This window comes from Tamandua tetradactyla, chromosome 2 (genome assembly GCF_023851605.1).
Source record: "Tamandua tetradactyla isolate mTamTet1 chromosome 2, mTamTet1.pri, whole genome shotgun sequence".
NCBI classification, from domain to species: domain Eukaryota; kingdom Metazoa; phylum Chordata; class Mammalia; order Pilosa; family Myrmecophagidae; genus Tamandua; species Tamandua tetradactyla.
Window position 1 is genome coordinate 197692721 of NC_135328.1, and position 18705 is coordinate 197711425.

Genomic DNA, 18705 nt, shown 5'->3' on the forward strand with positions numbered 1-18705 from the left:
CTTCAATCTGCCAAAAGTATCAATCTTTAGTTACAGTTTGTCTTAACCCTAAAAGCTCAAAATAGGTCTAAGTACCTATGTTGGTATGAATAGACCCAATGTTTAGGGACAGATGAAGGACAGAACAGGACCAGTTCCAGCCTGTGAGACTGTGATGCTGAAATATATTTTAGAATTCCCTTGTCTTTCTTTATCAAGCCTGTATGGCAGCCACTAGTGCTTTACATAATTTGTCTAATTTCATTCTTGCAACAAGACTTCAAGGTAGGTATTATTCCCGTTTACAGATAAGACAACTAAAGAGCAGAAAGGTTACGTAGGTACGCTATCACAAACTCGTAAATTCATGGTAGGGCTGTAATTGGAATCCAGGATTATCTTACTTCAAGGCCAATGTACCATGTTATACTGCTTCTCAGGAGTCATATAAAACTAGTAGTTTCAATTTTTTTTTTTTCTCATGGGCAGGCACCAGGAATCAAACCCAGGTTTCCAGCATGGCAGGCAAGAACTCTGCCTTGTTCAGCCATCGTGGCCTGCTCCAATAGTTTTAATTTTGAGGTACACAAGTCTGTAATTTTTTACCTTCATGGAACACTAAGCCATGGAATAAAATGTTATAGAAATCAGTAGTGTAAAATAAAACGAAGCCCAAAGTCGGAAACTTATCCTATTGGCAGAGTATTCCTTTTTCTTTAAATTTACTCACATTTTCATTTTATAATTTTTTTTTCAAATAGGGCTACCTAGAGCAAAGAAGGGAAACAGGAGGCAAGCTTCAAAGGCACTCACACTTTCAGCATTTCAATAGTGATGGGAAGTGACCTGGTTCGACCCAGCATACCGCTGTCCTCAGAAAAGTTATCACTGTTCTCGAAGAGCAATGAATGAGCTCTATGAGAGCCCTCCAAGGGAGGAGTCATGGGCAGTGGGCTGGTCAGGGCCTGCTGGATTCGAATATGCAATGGGAGTGGGGGCAACCTAGAGGGTACATGGGGCTCCCCAAAGCTCTGATCCAACATCCTCCTGGGTACTTCTTTTTTCTGATCTTCCTGCTGAGGGACTTCTTGGGGTAGGTCTAAGGAAGGTGGAAGCACAATTTCTGGCACAACTTGAACAGTCTTGGTAGGGAGTGGAGGGGATCGTGGGGGCTCTGGAGGTATATGAGTAGGCAGTGGGGGGGATGGAGAGGGAGGAGGGATCATCAGCAGAGGTATGGAGCCCAGAGAGCAAGTAGTCTTCTCTCTTTGATCACTTGGTGCTTTTGTGGTGGCAGCATCAGCAGACTCCGAGGTGGGTACCAAGGTTGATGGAATGCCTCTCTTAGGTGGTAAGGGTGGGGATGGTTTTGATAACAATGTTCCACTGTTCATTGCTTGGGACAGTTCAGCTGGAAAAGATAGAATAATACCTCGATTTAACATGGTTTTACAATCTCAAATGCTTTGAGGGGCCAGCCCCAGGCCTAGAATTAGAGCTGAGCTCAGTCTTAATCTTTCAAGCAAATTATATCATTTCATGGCTATGCCATTTCCAGATATTCCAACCTGAAATAAAATTTGTGTTAACAACCTAATAAATGTATAGGGGAAAACTACTACCTTAATACTGCAGTGAGAAATTTCTTACGTCTTTGCTATGAGGATATGACAACTTTTTATGACTTGATCTTGGTGTATGGAATATAAACAGAGACAGAAAAATAAGAATAAAAAATTTCACACTGTCTTTATTGGACAGCAATAATAAAACATTATTGGGCAAGGTTTCATTTTCTAATTATATAATGATATCTACATACTTCAGCTTTGTATTATGAAAAAATCAATAATGACATTTTGGACTTTTATAGCAAAAGGTCTTGAAAAAATAAAAATACTTTTCTCTCCTTGACTTCACACTCTCCTTATACCATCTGATGTGGCAGGAGAGAAAACAAATAATCTCTACCATTTTACAGAAGGAAAGACTGAGGCCACAGAAGTTAGATGACTTGCCCAAGCTCATATTACAAACTGATATGGACTCAGCTAGCATCTAGAGCTCCTGACTTTGAGGCTATTGCTCCATTCTCTAGATCCCACTGTCTTTGCTCTTTATTAGCGTCCATATCTTTGTTCCTTTGTGCCCCATCCCACATCTTCACTTCCTCCTACACTAATGACCTCCTTGATAGCAGGACAACCCTTGTCTCCATCAGGATATTCACAGGGCCATGCACAGTGACTAGCACGTGTTTATTGGAAGAGGCTCCCTCCTTGTATTATGACAGTCTGCATCCCTCCCTGCATAATACCCCAAAGCCAGACTGACCCCAAAACCAGTTGCTGAGTCAGCAAAGTCTTTTTGAAGGGACCCAAAAGGCCTGTAAGAAGAGGAATATTATTTATCATGTAGGAGCCAACCTTGGAGAACAATTAAATAGTAGCTCTTTTGATCATCAACTTCTCACCTTCCACGGAAACCTCTCATTTTGGTCCACCTGATATCCTCAAACGGCCCTATAAGCCTTTCATAGAGAGCAGCAGCACCTCAAGTGTTCCTGAGATCAAAATTTACTTGTCCTAAATCTCATTACCTCGGGGACAGTCAAAGCAAAAGACTAGCAAATCTGATAATGTTTTAATGGCATACTGTAAGTGCACTGTAAAAAGGATTTTCTAGAAGAACACGCCATATACACACACAATTCTAAAAAGCTGAGTTTTGAGATGAATGAAAGAGACAGTTTTGTTGCTTGAAAAAGAGCAGTTACTTATTTAATCTATAACAAAACTTAACCTTGACAGAAGTTAAAACCTTTTTGAGTATTTTAACTTCTGAATTGATAAGGTAAATTATATTTTGTAGTCTAAAGTGGGCATACCCCAGGCTGTCAAGGAAGTGAACTCTGGTACCTGTACCCTGACGAGAGCATCTGACTGTAGTTCTGTGGGGAAAATGCCATAATGTTTCTGAGAGGACTTAAATTTTTTTTCACTTGTTTCATTATTTATGGTAGTCTTTCCTTAGTACTAATACCTATGTTATGCCTGTTAGGAGACAGTAGCTCTGTCAAAAGCTGTGGTTCCAAACCTGTGGATTTCATGGACCAATAAAAAAAAATTTGTTGACAAATTTCAGGTTGTCAATTCTTCAAATTTCAGGTTGTCAATTTTTAATATTTCCAAGTAAGGCTTGATATTAAATAAACCATCCGTGATTACTCTCCTTTCATGAAAGAAATGATATTTTAACATCAAAGACTTAGAAAGGTCATAACTTCAGAATAAAAGATAGTCCTTTAATCAAGTCTATTTAACTTTATTAAAAGCTCTATGAACTGACCTGTATTTCTCCTTCTGCACACGACTGGTTGTGGACTGATGTTGGTACCTTCAGTCACAGAGCCTACTGCTTTGGACTATGAACCTCAGGTCGAGTGACTGCTGCAGTTTAGTCCAAGGTATTGTTCATTTATTATTATTGTATATGTGACCTTGCCCTGAGAAAGGTGGGGAATCACTGGGCTAGAGTAGTATTCTCAATGTGAGGTCCTTGGACCAGCAGCATCAGCATCACCTGGGAACTTATGAGAATTGCAATTTCTCAGGCCCCAAACCCAGACTATGATTTAACAGGCCTTCCAAGTGATTCTGACAAAAAAAACAGCTGTCTAGACAATAGTTTGAGAACACTAATATAGAAAGGTTTGGACTTGAGAGTTGAAAAGCCTGTGTTTGGTTTCTGCTCTCAGTAACTGCAACCTTGAGTGAGTCCTAACTTCTTCATGCTCTAGTTGCCTCATCTATGTAACAGACAAAAATCAGCTTCCTACTTCACAAGGAAGTTTTGATAAAAAGTACATGAAAGTTCCTCAAGTTCTTGAGAGACAAGGCAACACAATCCATCTAAGGTGATGATAATAACAATCAATAACAATAATAATAATCTTTGTTTTGCTTTTATCAAGCTATTCCAACCTGTCATACTTACAAAGAATTCTAAGCCAGTTTTTCAAGGTTCTAGTCATCCCATCCAGCTTGGTGTTACTGGCCATTTAAAGAGCATACTTTTAATTCTTCCATTCAACCATTAATAAGAACTTTAAGCAGTAATAAGCCTACTATCATTTTTCTCGAAAAACTACATTAAATATCAGCAACTTTCATTAGTGCTGAAGCACTCATTAGTTCTCCCTCCTTTCCTTGAAAATTCTTCTAAAGTATGCATTTATGTAAATAAAATAGACCTAAATAAGACTTGAAGATAAATAAAAAACCTCATGAAACAAAAGAATTTACTACTGTCCCTACTTTCTACTACTTATTATAATTTTTTTACATTTCTTATTGTAAAATATATATACAAAGCAAAGAAAAAAAGCAGTAATTTCCAAAGCACACTTCAACAAGTAGTTACAGAACAGATTCCAGAGTTTGTCCTGGGCTATTATTCCACCATCTCAGATTTTTCCTTCTAGCTGCTTCTAAACACTGGAGGCTAGACGGAATATTAATATTCAGCAGCCATACACGTTTGTTAAAATCTATTCTCTCTGTTCTACCTCCTCCTTCTTCCCAATCCCTCTTCCAATCTATAAGGATCCCTAGATAATACCCATTCTAACTTTTTCATGTTGAGACTAAAGGATGGGGGATATAATTAATTAATAATCTTGGAGAGGCTGGTCCCTCTGGGTTTCAGGATTTATCTGATCTAGGAACCCTCTAGGAAAGCAAACTTAATACATGAAACCTTTATAGTCTCAGTTTGATCCCTAGGTCTTCTCAAGAGTCAACTAGTTGGTGGGCGCTTAGCAAACCATGGTAATCAGCACTATTTTATATATGATTTGCCTCCAGAGTAGCCTCTCTACTCCATTTGATCTCATTTGGTCGCTGATGCCTTATTTTATTAGGCATCTTTTAATGTCTCTGTTCCTCCCCTTGGCCTGCAAGGTGTTTTTGATCCCAAGTCCACCACTTATTTTAATAAGTGCAGCTTTTTTATCTCTCCAAGAGAAAACATGATTTTAATCTTCTGTAGTTTCCCCACTGCCAGACAATGAATCAAAAGTTACACTGGCATCTATGTGAACATTTTTCCTTTTGATCTACTAGGCTTACTTATGCTGACGGAGGACACTGGTAGTTTATAAAGTAGATTAAACTTTTTATTTGTAAAGTGTGCCTTGCCCCTTTTCAGCTCTGACATTATTTTATCTTTCCAGTAAATCACAGATAATTCTATGCAGGTCACATATGTTGTGGTCACATACACAGTTTTCCAAATCTACAGAGCTTTTCTGAAACATGGTTTTAGAAAAATGGGAATTAATTCCCCCAAAATTGTACCTAATTTTAGTGATCTGATCCCAGCCTGTTTCTATTCACAGACATCTGCTTTTCCCCATACTGCAATCATTCAAAGGGGTGAGATATAGAGAACCATCTCAGACCAAATCAGTACTGCACTAGTTATCCAATAACATAACCATTCCAAAACAAACAAACAAACAAAAAACCACCATAGAAAGCTTAAAGACTCACCAATGACAGGATTGCTATTTCTGTGAGCTGGTTTAGGGGGAGGGATAGGAGGCTGCTTGGCAGGGACCATATGGGTCAGGCTTGGGGTAGCAGTAGTGTTAGTGCTGGCAGAAGCAGCAGGCAGAGTCCCGGGTGCTGGGGAAGGGGTGACAGAGGAATTAACAGTCTTTGCTAGGTTCATGGCAGTAGTGGTGACAGCAGGTACTGTAGTGGTAGAAGAGGCAGAGGTGAAGGAGATGGACCTTGCAGTGCTGCCAGAGGAAGTGGCATCCTTTGCATGCCCTTCGTTTGCTTCGTGAGAAGTGGACAAAGGTCTTTTGGGGGGAAGTAAAGCCTGTTTGGGTACATTCTCAGGAACAGACTCTGCTTCAGAATTAGGCTGGCTTCCAGTTGACCCTGTACAATAATAACAGATGTGATTTAAAAGGCAAGAGAGAAAAATAAGAGACTGAATAAGCTAATTCATCTACAGACTTATGATCAACTTCATCATTAATTCAATTTATAGATTAGTTTACAAGTAACAGTTCTCAGTGTTTTCTAACCTTAACATATTGAGGAATATAGGATTTTCCCAGTCAGTAAAAGAGGCTCATTGTGGTGGTGACTTGTCACACAAGAGTCTACCGGAGGAAACACACCAGAATCCCTTGGGTGGAGGAAGAAGTGTAGCCTGAAAAAGTCCTACAGGAATATTTAACATCCTCTTCTCTCCTCGAGAATTACAAATTTAGGTATTTTGTAAATGATAGAATAGTGGTAAAATCCCATTTGAAGTTACAGTTAGCTATGGAACTATTACAGGAGAACTGAATTCCCTTTAGATTTTATTTCTCCCTGTTCTTCTCCAAACCCCTTAGGTAAATAAGAGTGATTATTCCACGGCAAGACCCAAGGTTTCTTACCTAGTCGCTTTTTTGCTTCCTCTTCTGGAGCAGGTTTCCTATGACTTGCTATTCTTTCTGGCTCTTCTTCCACTTGGACTGGACTGGAAGATGTGGCAGCCCAAATGGGGGTGGTATGGCCATTCTTCAACATGGAATGGCTCAGCTTCCCTGGATCCTCACCACCTGCAAGGCCAAAAAGGAAAGAGTAAATGGAAGGAACTGTTCTGGTCAAATAAGAAAAAGAGTTGGAGATTTCTAATCTCTTTTTTCCCCTTCTTCTCCTTCCTGATCTTAGTTTATTATTTAGTTTGAGATTATTTGGATCCTTATAATAATAATAATAGAAATAAACAATTTTTCTTTCCAATTAACACTTGATTTCTTCTTATGTGCCTTGCTATATGTTAGGAAACCTAGGTGGATAAGACAATGCATTATATGTAAGTAATTACAATGAAAAATATTACGTGTTATAATGTATGTACTGCCAAGCAGGAATCAAGAAGAAGCAGTTCTCCTGGCATAGTAGTGGGGTTAGAAAAGTTTCATAGTAAGCGGCATCTAAACTGGATCCCAAAGGAATAGGAGCTATCATACCAATGAAATGATGATGAGAGATAATCCAGGCAGAAAGAATATATAAAAGGGTGAAATTATTCAATATGTTTGGGTATTAGTTTTTCAGGTAGGAGAATAAGCTTCTCATAAGAAATGGGTATGGGTGGGACTGGAAAGGTAGGCAATAAGGACTATGAAGGATACCAAATGCCATGTTCAGGATCCTGGACTTAATCTTGTAGGTAAAAAAGAAGCCATGAAAGGATGAGAAGTAGGGTTAACTCTGAGGGCTGTGAGGAGAATGGATTATAGAGGGGCAGAGATTGGAGCAGGAAAACCAATAATGTCTTACTACAGAATCAAGGCAAGAAATATCAGAGGCTGACTAAGGGCAGTAGGAGTAGAGAGAAAGGGGCAGAATTTACTGATTGATAGGAAGTAAACATGATATACATCATAAATCCTACAAGCTAAACTGTAGGAAGGATCACTGGGCTGGAGGCCTGGAGGTCAACCTGTAGTGACCACCTACCACTATGAAAATGATTGGTGAGATTCCTTCATTGAGCAGCTTAATAAGCTTTCCCAGTTACTGCTGAGATTTCCTAGAATCTTTTTGAGGACAGAAATGAAAAACTAAGATTAGAAACCAAAGTCTGCCTCACCTTCTAGTGTTATGGTGATGGGACTATCTTGTTTTCTAGATGGTGTCCTTCTTTGCTTTCCATAGTGAAATATTTTGGGGTAACATAATTTTAGTGTCCCTTGAGTTGCTCCCTGGAGTTCTCATAGACCAGTAACCCTTACTCCAACCAACATCAAGCATCTACCAAATGAAAGTTACTTTTCTTCTTTCTACTAGGAAATTAGACAGACTATCATTCCTCCTGTAATCTCAGGAAGAGGTAGAGCTTGGGCTAAAACTAGTAAGCAGTCTGAGGTAAATAAGTACTAATTGAAAACGTACTTCTAAAGCTTAAGTATTCTGATAATCTACTTTCTTACTCTAAAAAAGGGGAGGGGCAATATGACAACTATGTAAAGTAGTAAGTTACTGCTTATGTTAATATAGCCCTGCTTTAACAAAAATAGGACTTTCTAGACTATAAAGCAAGGAAGGAATGATTTCAAAGCCAACAAAGAGTACTATTTTTGATAACCATATAATGAAAAGACACCCTACTCATCAGTATCTACTCAGCATACAGTAGTAAAAGACATGCAAAAATGACCAGTTATTTCTCAAGTTATTTAACCAGGAATGTCTACTTTGAAATGTCATTTCTTATCTCTAATGCAAAGGGTTTCTGCATGCTAATATAATGGAGTATAAGTAGAATCTGACTTCAATATCTACAAATGCCTCCCCCAAACCCAAAAAATTTATTAAATATTTTAGGATATAGTCAAATGTATAAACAATGTCTTCTTTGAGGTACTAAGAAAATTTCAAAGTTCAAACTAGCAATAAACAAGTCAGGCGCTGAGGTCCATTCCTAAATTTCTTGATGCAGAAAATACTCAGGTCAGTTCTTTGGTTGGCAGAGTGGCATCCCACCCAGTAGCTGCAGCTCATTTTGGCCTTTGAACTTTTCAAGCTAAAACCAACTTGAATCAAGAGCTAATAGGAAGAACAGGGCAAAAGTGATTGAACGAAGGCGAAAAACAAGAAAGAAGTAGTGTATAGGGTTTGTGATAAGGGACCAAGAAAAGTGAGAGACAGAAGAGGGCATGGAAAGAAGACTGGAAAAGCAAGGACCAAAGGTGACGCAATGGAGACATTATGATTGTAGTTAACCACTAATATACCTTGGAATATATTACAAAAACAGTCATGAATGGATGATGGCATTAAACAGAAAAAAAAACATACTGTAAAAATTCCATACTGATAGAGAAACACTGGAGCTACTGGAGTCTTTCAACACTTCATAGCCTGAAAAAGGATATATTTTTTAACTCTTTCTGATATTTCTGACCTCAAGTACAATGCAGTTTTTTTGTTCATTAGAAAGTTATACAAAGGAAATAAATCAGCCACAGAAGGATAGATACTGTATGATCTTACTATCTAACTCTGATAAACTCAGAGGCTTACAAAGTAAAATATAGGGGACTTAGACATACACAGAAACTACAGATGGGAGAATGGTTCCCCAATGAGGTTGAATTTAAATGTAAGGGAACAGATAGCAGTGACAGTAGTTCATTAGTGGGGTAATAAGAAACATTGCCATATTGAAGGTGACTATGATTAAAAAGGGTTGTATAGAGTCATGTATTGCACCAATTAACTCTACAATTATAAATAAGTTCTTATATGAACTGCTTCATTGTACAATGAGTCAATAATAGAGGGTATGGGGGAAAACTAATATGACATGCTATGGCCTATAGTTAATAGGAAGACATCAACAGTACCACAGTAATATCAGGGGCTAACAATTGGGGGGGGGGGACCACAGATGGGGGAGGTTTAGATTTGAAATTTGGTAAGGCTGTGTTTATCAGCTTTTTTTCTCTTTGGACCAATGAAAACTCCAGAATTGAGACTGCTGATGATTGTACAACTGAGTGAGAACACTGTGAGACATGAATTGTTTATTTTGGACATTATCCACGATGCCCAGTAAATGGAGGGGCCGAAAGGCACAATGACTTTGAGAAGCAGAATGACGACCTGTGATGTATACATATGGTGGAATATTGTGCAACTACAAAAAGGAATGAAGTCGTGAGATACGCAATGAAGTGAATGAACCTTAGGGACATAATGCTGTGCAAAATAAGCCAGAAGCAAAATAACAAATACAGTATGGTTTCTTTCAGAAAATACTTATAAGAAAACTGGAGCCTAGATTGTAAGCTCATATAGCAGTCACACTTAGTCTGGAGTTGTATGAATATTTCTAGATTCTGAGATGTTGGGCTATATGTGTATAACCTGGTATTTCCCTGGAATGTTGAATATCTCTGTGACACCTAATAGTCAGAGCTGGAATTCTGCAGCTCTGAAAGTTATCATTGCTTTGTACAGCAATTTTAACAGTGACTAAAAAAAGAGATCAGACTTCAGTTAGAGATAAGAAACGAAGCTGATCTATTAGGAACTAAGGCAATCCAAAATACAGGGCAAAGGATGACTGTATATGTATTCCAGAGCTTCACCTATTAAATAAGACTAAAAGCAGAGACCGTAATTGTGTCTAGAACCAAATTTAACATAACACACAATCTAACATAACACACAATCTATATCAACCTGCCTGGAAAGCTCATTTTAACAACCTAAATGCACAGAACCTAGAACAAGAACGACGCCTTATTATTCACTATGGCTTAACGTAATACCCAGATACATCCTTAGCTATGGTGGGCTGATAATTAAAAAGCACTGGTAGAGTCCCTTGTAGAACTAGAGAAAAAATATGGAACTATTAAATTTCTCCATCTGGGACAGCCTGTACTCTCTCAAACATTAAGGACTCCTAAGAAAATAGGCCACACCCTTGGTTTTGAGGATTGCCCACATGAAATTCATTTCTGTAGCAGAGAAACTAAGACTACTTATAATTATGACTAAGAGCTGCTTCCAAGAAAGATCTTTCATTGCTCAGATGTGGTCTCTCTCTCTCTAAATCCAACTCTGTAAGGAAAAATATTAGCCCCCAGCAACCATGTGGGACAGGACAGCCAGGGGTGAAAGTTTCCCTGAAAGCATGTGAGATGACTCCCAGAGATGAGCCTGGCCCTGATACTGCAGGATCCACAATGCCCTCTGGACCAAAAGGTAGAAAAAAATATAACAAAATAAGGTATCAGTGGCTAAGACAGTTCATATGGACTCAAAAAGCTATTCTGGAGGCTACTCTTGGGTTTGCCAAACTTGAACCAACTGTTAACCCTAAAGAACACCTAGAGCTGTAACTGATATTCTACAAAAGTCTCATGCATTAAGTTTACTTTCTGAAACTTATAACCTTCAGGGAGTTCCTAGGACAGATAAATCTTGAAAGCCAGGGGGCCAACCTCTCTAAGAATATCAACTAATTCCATCTCCCTATCCTATAATGTCATCCCATTTCAATATGAAAAAGTTAGGATGGGCATACCTCAAATATAGACTGGGAGTAGAATCAAAGGAAAAGGAGGAGTTGAAATAGAGAAGATGATATGTAACAGGTGAGTACGACTGTAAATCACTATATTGATACTTTTTTTGGCCCCTGGTGTTTTGGAGCAGCTAGACGGTAAAACCTGAAGTTGTGGAACGGTAACCCTCACCAAACTTTGAAATCTGTTCTGTAACTATTTGTTAAAATGTACTCTGAAAATTATTAATCCTTTTTTTAAAACTAATTTTTACTTTTGGTATATGTTATATTTCAACAATAAAAAAACATTAAAAAAAAGTTATACAAAGGATAAACATTGTATGATTTCACTAATATGAAATAATTAAAATAAGTAAATATGTAGAGCCAGAAATTAGAACACAGGTGACCAGCGGCCAGGTCGGGTGGGGTGGAATGGAGTTAATGCTTAAGTGGCACAGAACTTATGTTTGGTAATGGAAGGACGGTGGTGATGGCAATAACATCACTGTGAATACGTAATTAACAATGTGGTTAAAAGGGGAAAATTTAGGTTGTATATATTGTACTAGAAATTTTTTTTTAAAAAACTTACTAAAACAAGCTATATATATATATATGCCATTATTAATTATGTAAAAAGTTCAGAAAAACAATAAAGGAAAACACCCACATTCCCATCCCAACCTCCAGAGGTTGCCAACGTTAGTAACACTTGAGTATCTTTCCTTCAAACTTTTTTTCTCTGCTTGGTTTTTTTCTTTTGCCATTTTTTTTTATCGTGAAAAATAACATATCTACAAGGAAGCAACAAATTTTAAAGCACACTGCCACGGTTAGTTGTGGAACAGGTGGGGTTATACAGAGAAGATAGTTCAACAAATGAGTAAATGTGCTGAATCATTACATTGATATTTATTTTAGTCTCCAGGGTCTTGGAGCAGCTAGAAGTAAAAACCTAAATTTGTGGAATTATAACCCATACCAAACTCTGAAATCCGTTCCGCTTAGTTTCTTTGGGGAGGTGCATGGGCTGGGAATTGAAGCCAAGCCGGTCTCCCACATGGCAGGCAAGCATTCTACCACTGAACTACCCATGCACCTGCACTACTTATGCATCTGCTAAGCTTAGTATTTATTTAGTTGAGATAATAAATCTCCTGCATATCTCTTAATTTAATGTTGAAAATAGGCAGTATATTCACACGATTCAAACCCTCCAAATGTAATTATTTCATTTGTCTGGTTCCTTTCCCCAACCTCCAAAATATATATTTTTAAACCTTAACTTTCAGATTTTGAGCCACACAAAGTGAGTCTCTAATGAAGAGAAAATGAAGGGTAACCAATGTACTATAATCTTACTTTAATCATCAGCTGTTTTATAAAAGTCACATACTGGAGATTTCTGACATTACTGAACCAGTAACGAGGATGTATATATCAAAATGTGATCTTTATCTTTGTGACAGAATAATACTAGGGCAGCAATATGGGCACACATACAAATTTGGTAAAAAAAAAAAAAGGAAATAATAATTAGTATTGCAGTTGGCATGAAGCTGAGTATTCATAGAAAGAAAGTATTCAAAGAAAGAATGTTTGCTCCAGGGAACATTAACCAAGAACTCAGTTTCATAAAGACTACAGTTAGATAAGACAAACAGTAGAACAGGAGGGTGAACAACAGTTTTTTTTAAAAGAGACCGGTTCAACAATAGGACGGAAGGATGGAAAGGAAAAGGAAAAGAAAAAAGAAAAAGATAAAATGAAAGGAAGGAAGGAAGAAAGAAGATTTAAATACTTAGAACAGATCAAAGACCAAGCACACAGGGAGGTTTATGTTATTCATCTGTAAACTTACCCTGCTCAGGGTCTTCCAAGAGAACCCCTCTTTTAACCAGCTCTTCTCTGGGTTTTCGCATAGATATCTTTCGCTCTAAAACTAACATTAAATGGGAAAACGGCATTCAGAAATATGGCAGTTAAAGGACAACTTTATTCAACATTTTAACTCTACAGGTAAAAGAATTAAGTGGTTCAAAGTTTATTCTCAGGACAGAAAAGAACAGAGAAACTAATTTCAAATTAAAAAAACACAACAATTTATTTTCACATCCTACACTTGTGGGAAAGTACCATTTCCAAAAGGAACTATTCTTAAATAATTGTAGCCTTTTCTTTTTTTAATTGAAATTCTGATGAACTTTGGGTGGGTAGGAAATGGGCAGAGTAGAAAAAAGAAGCATCTTAGATTTGCTACAGTTTAATCAGGAACTCCATCACAATCCAAACGATAATCCTTAATCTCATCAAAAAACCAAATTGGGAATGAGGTTCTAATGTACAGGTTTAGTGAATCTTTTAGATAAATTTTATAAAGATCAAATTCCCTCTTCAAATAGCAGGTCAGAAAGACTTGGGAAGAGAATGAAAAAGCTATATACTTTCAAAATAGGGAGCTTTTAAACTCAGAGCATATATTTAAGTTTTAATATCTCACCTTCTGAGGTCTCTTTGAATTTATCACTACTTTTTTTTTTCCTCCACTTCCAGGGTTTGAAGATCTTGCCAAAGCCTGAAAACTTGCTCTTCCTTTTGGTGGGAGGAGTCATGTCACCAGCTTCCACACTGTCCATGACCATGCCTGGGTCTGCAGCGAGCTGGCCTGCTTCTTCTGTGGCACAGTGAGCAGAAGGGGAGAAAATGAGCCAATTTATTATTTCAGAAAAATCTCTAAATATCCCTTCCCCTGCCTTCCTGTGGTGGTTGGAAGGAATTAGAGCAATGACAAAAAATCATGCAGATAGACTCTTTGACATCACATGGATACCAAACATCAAAATTCCTAACAGATAATTTTACAAAGAATAAAAGGAACCAAATCAAGTTGAGAGCATTTTGGAACAAAATTCAGCAAAATGATCAGAACCAGTCAGCTCAATAAATTTAAAAGACACCCCCCCAAAAAAAGGGTGAAGAGTGTCTTCCTAATATATATGAAATCTCACCCCAAAGCAGCCTATTACTATTGCCATTCTCACTCTCTTGGCATGGGGGAAGGTCCTTCCCAACTAACACTCCTATCTCCTGGGCCACTGAAGCAGAGAAGTCCACCATTAGTGATGAGTCATTATTCTGTTAACCAGTGTCCTCTCCCTGCCTTCCTCTTTCAGGATATAAGTAGTTCAGGGAGAGATAACACCTTGCTTGAATCTGTTTATAGATTATTTTCTTCCTTCACACAAATGGGCCCTTGTTAGATCTGGAGTTCTAGGAGCTGCATGGGGTGGGCATTAGAAAGAGAGTGCTTTAAAATAGAGGGAGATTTTTACAGAAGGTAGAAGAGAGATTTCATAGATTCCCTATTACAACATTGCTTGAGGGACAATCCGTATGTTAAGAATTTGACAAAAAACATTACTGACATGTTAAATTTGCAAGATTGAAATGAAAGGTCATATAAAACCTTCGTAATGACCACACATGCAAGGTTTAGTTAGTTGGCTTAAATGGCAAAGAAAGGAACAGCCAAGGCTGGGCCAAGAATAATAATTAAAAAAAAAAAAAATTAAAAGGCAGGAAGGCAACAAAAAAAGCAGGAAGGCAATACAATACAGCTTTGCACTCCACCTACTGTCCCAGGGTTCTCTGGAGAAGTCTAGAGGGGAAGAAAAAAAGAGTCATGTGGAATAACAATCCTGGAGTTCAAGTAGAACCTCTATGTAATAGAAATACATCAAGAAACACATATTGTATTATATCATGATCAATTAACATGTTTATTGTAAACTATTTCACATATAATGCTTTTGGTGGGGTAAAAGGGACAACATACATGCACTAAAAAATCTCTCCTTTTAATATGATAGATATTTTTCATAAGAAATTGAAAAGCATTGATATTATTTAGAAACTGATTCAGTTGGAGTCTGTGAAGTCCAAGGATAAAGGTCAGATTTACACAACTGTAATTATCAGAGTGAATGAATACAGCAATAACTACTGATGCATTAGTTTGCTGTGCCCAAAAGACTAGGCAAATAGGATCCTGGTTACTAAAGTACAATAGAAGGAGACGACAGAGGACAGTGACTCTTTTCTTCTGGTTGCTCACTTATTCTAGGGCATCCCCAACCTGGGTCTCAACTACGTTAAATGAAATGCACTAGATTCTGACTAAAACATTGAACGTTATTCAAAAAAGTTTAGTTGCTAGAGATATTAGAAGAGCCCTTGTCATAACAATTCAAGGGTAAACTACCATTAAAGTCAACGGTACCTGGGGATGGACCCCACTAGGGTGAACACATGATATTGCTCTCAAGAGTCAATGCTTTAAATTAAAAAGTATGCTCCCTTACATGCTACAGCATGGATGCAAATTGAAGATATTATGTTGGGTGAAATAAGCCAGGCACAAAAGGACAAATATTGTATGATTTTACTTATATGAAATATACCTAGAATAAGCAACTACATAGAGACAGAAAGTAGATTACAGTTTATCAGGGGCTGGGGGCAGGGTGGTGGTTAGAGAATGGGGAGTTATTGCTTAATTGGTGCCAAGTTTTGTTTTAATTAATATCACTGAATTGTACACAAGAAAGTGGTTAAATGGGAAATTCTTTGTTGTATATGTTATCACAATAAAAATTAAAAACAAAACAAAACAGTATTCTCTCAATTATGGAACTGAAGACTTTCCAAGTATTTATCAGATATATTTAACATATGTTAATGATAATGCTTTCAAAGAGGTAATCTCAGAAATGGAATTAAGTAATATGAACTACTCATTCTCAAACAGGGGCTTTATCTGCAGAGCTGAGGAGGGAATGAAACCTTTAATCTGCTAAACTATCATAGAGTGAAGTTCACACAGTTCCAAAAGAAACATAGGAAAATGTCTCTTTGGTTAAAAGTAATAGGGAAGATAACACCAAATTTAAAAGAAATAAAACTAACAATGTGAAAAAAAGGTTATTATTGCTGTGTGACATTTTTACAATAAAAATGGTCAATAAGCTTTAGAAATGTTAGAAGGTAAGATATTTGTAAGTAAGCTCCTGTCTTTAAAAGTCCTTAAATGAAATATAGTTACTCCAGCCCATTCCCACATTTCTTCTGGGATATTTGATCACTTCCTAATGTAGGATCTAATTTACCATTCCTGATTCATTCATTCATAGTCTCTCTCTTTCCTTGCATGTGAAAAACAGAACATTATTTAGGTGACTCCCAAATCTGCCCAGTACACAAAATTGGTCTAATTGCTTTTTCAAAATACAGAATCTCCAGGAGGGAGGTCGTAGGTATAAATCTAATCCTAGATTATTATCTGGAAACCTGACATATTAAAAGAGACAGAGGCAGATCATCTCTAGCTGTGCCCAACTCCTAGGCTAAAGCAGAACAGACTTAAATATCCATTCCAGTGTTTCCTACTCAACAAGGTGCACACATAAGGAACTGTGAAGGTCTTCCCCAGTTTCCTAGTCTCAGGTATAGTTAAAAAAAAAAAAGCCTGTAATTTTTGTTTCCAAATTTATGATATGTTTCATGGGCACTTGGAAAGAAAGTGTGGTATTTTGCAGTTGCTGAGTGTAGTGTTTTATATGTGCCAATTATCAGGGCAAGTAAGTTAATCATATTGTATGAATCATTAACATCCTTTCTGATTTGATGTCTGCTTGTATAAGTTTCCTTGCATTTTCAGGAAGGAATATAAGTACTAACTCGAAGTAGTAAGTCAAGGATGTACAGAACAAATGACACAAATAGCAAAATGGTAGATTTAAATCCAGCTATGTCCATAAAAATTGCTGAATAATATTATATTATGTTTATACCACATTTTGTTTATCCATTCATCAATTGATGGACATTTAGGTTGTTTCCATCTTTTGGCAATTGTGAGTAATGCTGCTAAGAACATTGGTGTGCAGATGTCTGTTCATGTCCCTGCTTTCAGTTCTTCAGGGTATATACTGAGTAGTGGGATTACCAGGTTGTAAGGCAACTCTATACTTAGCTTTCTAAGAAACTGCCAAACCATCTTCCACAGGGGCGATATCGTTTTACATTCCCACTAGCAGTGAATAAGAGTTCCTATTTGTTTAAGAGTGGCCATTCTAGTAGGCATGAGATGATAGCTCATTGTGGTTTTGATTTGCATGTCCCTAATACCTAGTGAAGATGAGCATCTTTCCATATGCTTTTAAGACATCTGCATTTCCTCTTTGGAAAAACGTCTATTCATGTTTTTTGCCCATTTTAAATTGTTTTTGATTTTGCAGATAAAGGAAATGTGCTCAAGGTTACATAGCATAAGCAACAGAGGTGGGATTCAAGTCTGAGTCTAACTTCAAAGTCTGATATTTTTCATTATGCTGCCTTCAGAACAAAGATTAAGTTGAGATCTTACAAGTCTATCCAACATCTGGTTTCATTCATTAACAAAACTTTTTTCAATATGATTTTCAAAGCTGGCATGTGATTTAATCCTCACAACAACCTAGATTACTGGTATTAATCTCTATTTTATATAGTTTATCGTAACAGTTTGGTATTCATCTCAAATACTACTTAATATCAAAATTTATAAAGGTTACAAATTCTAAAGTTAAGTTTCTTATTAGAGCTTCTTTATTTAACAACTGTTTTGTCATCTGATTATAATTCAAATTTTTATTAAGTACTGTGCTCACTCTTAGACTTTTTAATCTGTACTTAAATTGGATATAGCAATCAACTTTTATAGTTTAGACCATTACAATGTATTATTTTTCCATTAGATTACTGTTTTGTCTTTTATTTATAAATCATATTCTGTATTGGAGTCTTTCTTCACCAGCTGCAGTCCACTACATTTCTTCAGATTTTGCTTCTGGTTGAGACAGATTCTTCCCAATGTTAATAAAGCATATGGGAGAGAGAGACAGGCTCCAAAGTCATACTTTAAGGCACTTTTGAGGGAGACTAGGCTGAGAGTATTCTGGAAACTCAACTAAGGAACACCACCCATAAAATTAAAATGAAGTGTTGATAATGTTCTTCCCACTCAACTCTTCGCATAGGTGCCTGCTGAAAGAAAATATTAAATCAAAGGAATGTTCTTTTTATTTAAATCATAAAGATACTAAAAATCTTTTTTTTTTAATCATAAAGATACTAAAAAGGTTTTTAAAAGTAGAAGTGAATTAATCATTCCTAGTGAAAAGGAGAGAAAAGAGAAATCATCTTCTTTTCCCCAAGAGCCAAATCCAAGATGCTGACGTCAGAAAGAAATTATAAGGAACCTGATTCCATCAAATCATCTGCATATGAGGTGCAAGCAGGATCTTCAAGTAATTAAATGATAATGGAGAGTCAGCTAATCAAGTTTTCCTACTTAAGTCCAAGTGTATTGTCAAGAAGGGAATGTGACAAACTGAAAATAGAGGAATAATGTAAAAACTCATTAAAAAAGACCTAAATCCAACATTGAGCACTCTATAAAAAAGTAATCAGTCTCCCATTATCAAATTCCATTTGGGCACATATCCTTTTATTATCTAACTAGGTATTATGTATAACTAGAATAGAGCACAGGCTCATGCCCATATTAAATTTTTTTAAATTTCAACTTTGAAT

The 18705-nt window shown here is 36.9% G+C and overlaps 1 protein-coding gene across 18 annotated transcripts in view; it reads right to left on the reverse strand.

The window, feature by feature from the left end:
* Positions 1-18705, reverse strand: part of PHACTR4 (phosphatase and actin regulator 4) — a 143424-nt gene that overhangs the window by 14862 nt on the left and 109857 nt on the right. For 8 of the 18 annotated variants that reach the window (XM_077150608.1, XM_077150625.1, XM_077150619.1 and 5 more), the window contains 6 exons: positions 14704-14731; positions 13574-13747; positions 12935-13015; positions 6437-6601; positions 5532-5927; positions 793-1390 (listed from right to left, as the gene is read on the reverse strand). In XM_077150608.1, coding sequence (XP_077006723.1) covers positions 793-1390; positions 5532-5927; positions 6437-6601; positions 12935-13015; positions 13574-13747; positions 14704-14731 — 1442 coding nt within the window. The remainder of the gene's footprint in view (positions 1-792; positions 1391-5531; positions 5928-6436; positions 6602-12934; positions 13016-13573; positions 13748-14703; positions 14732-18705) is intronic. The other 10 variants (XM_077150616.1, XM_077150620.1, XM_077150611.1 and 7 more) reach the window with 2 other exon arrangements.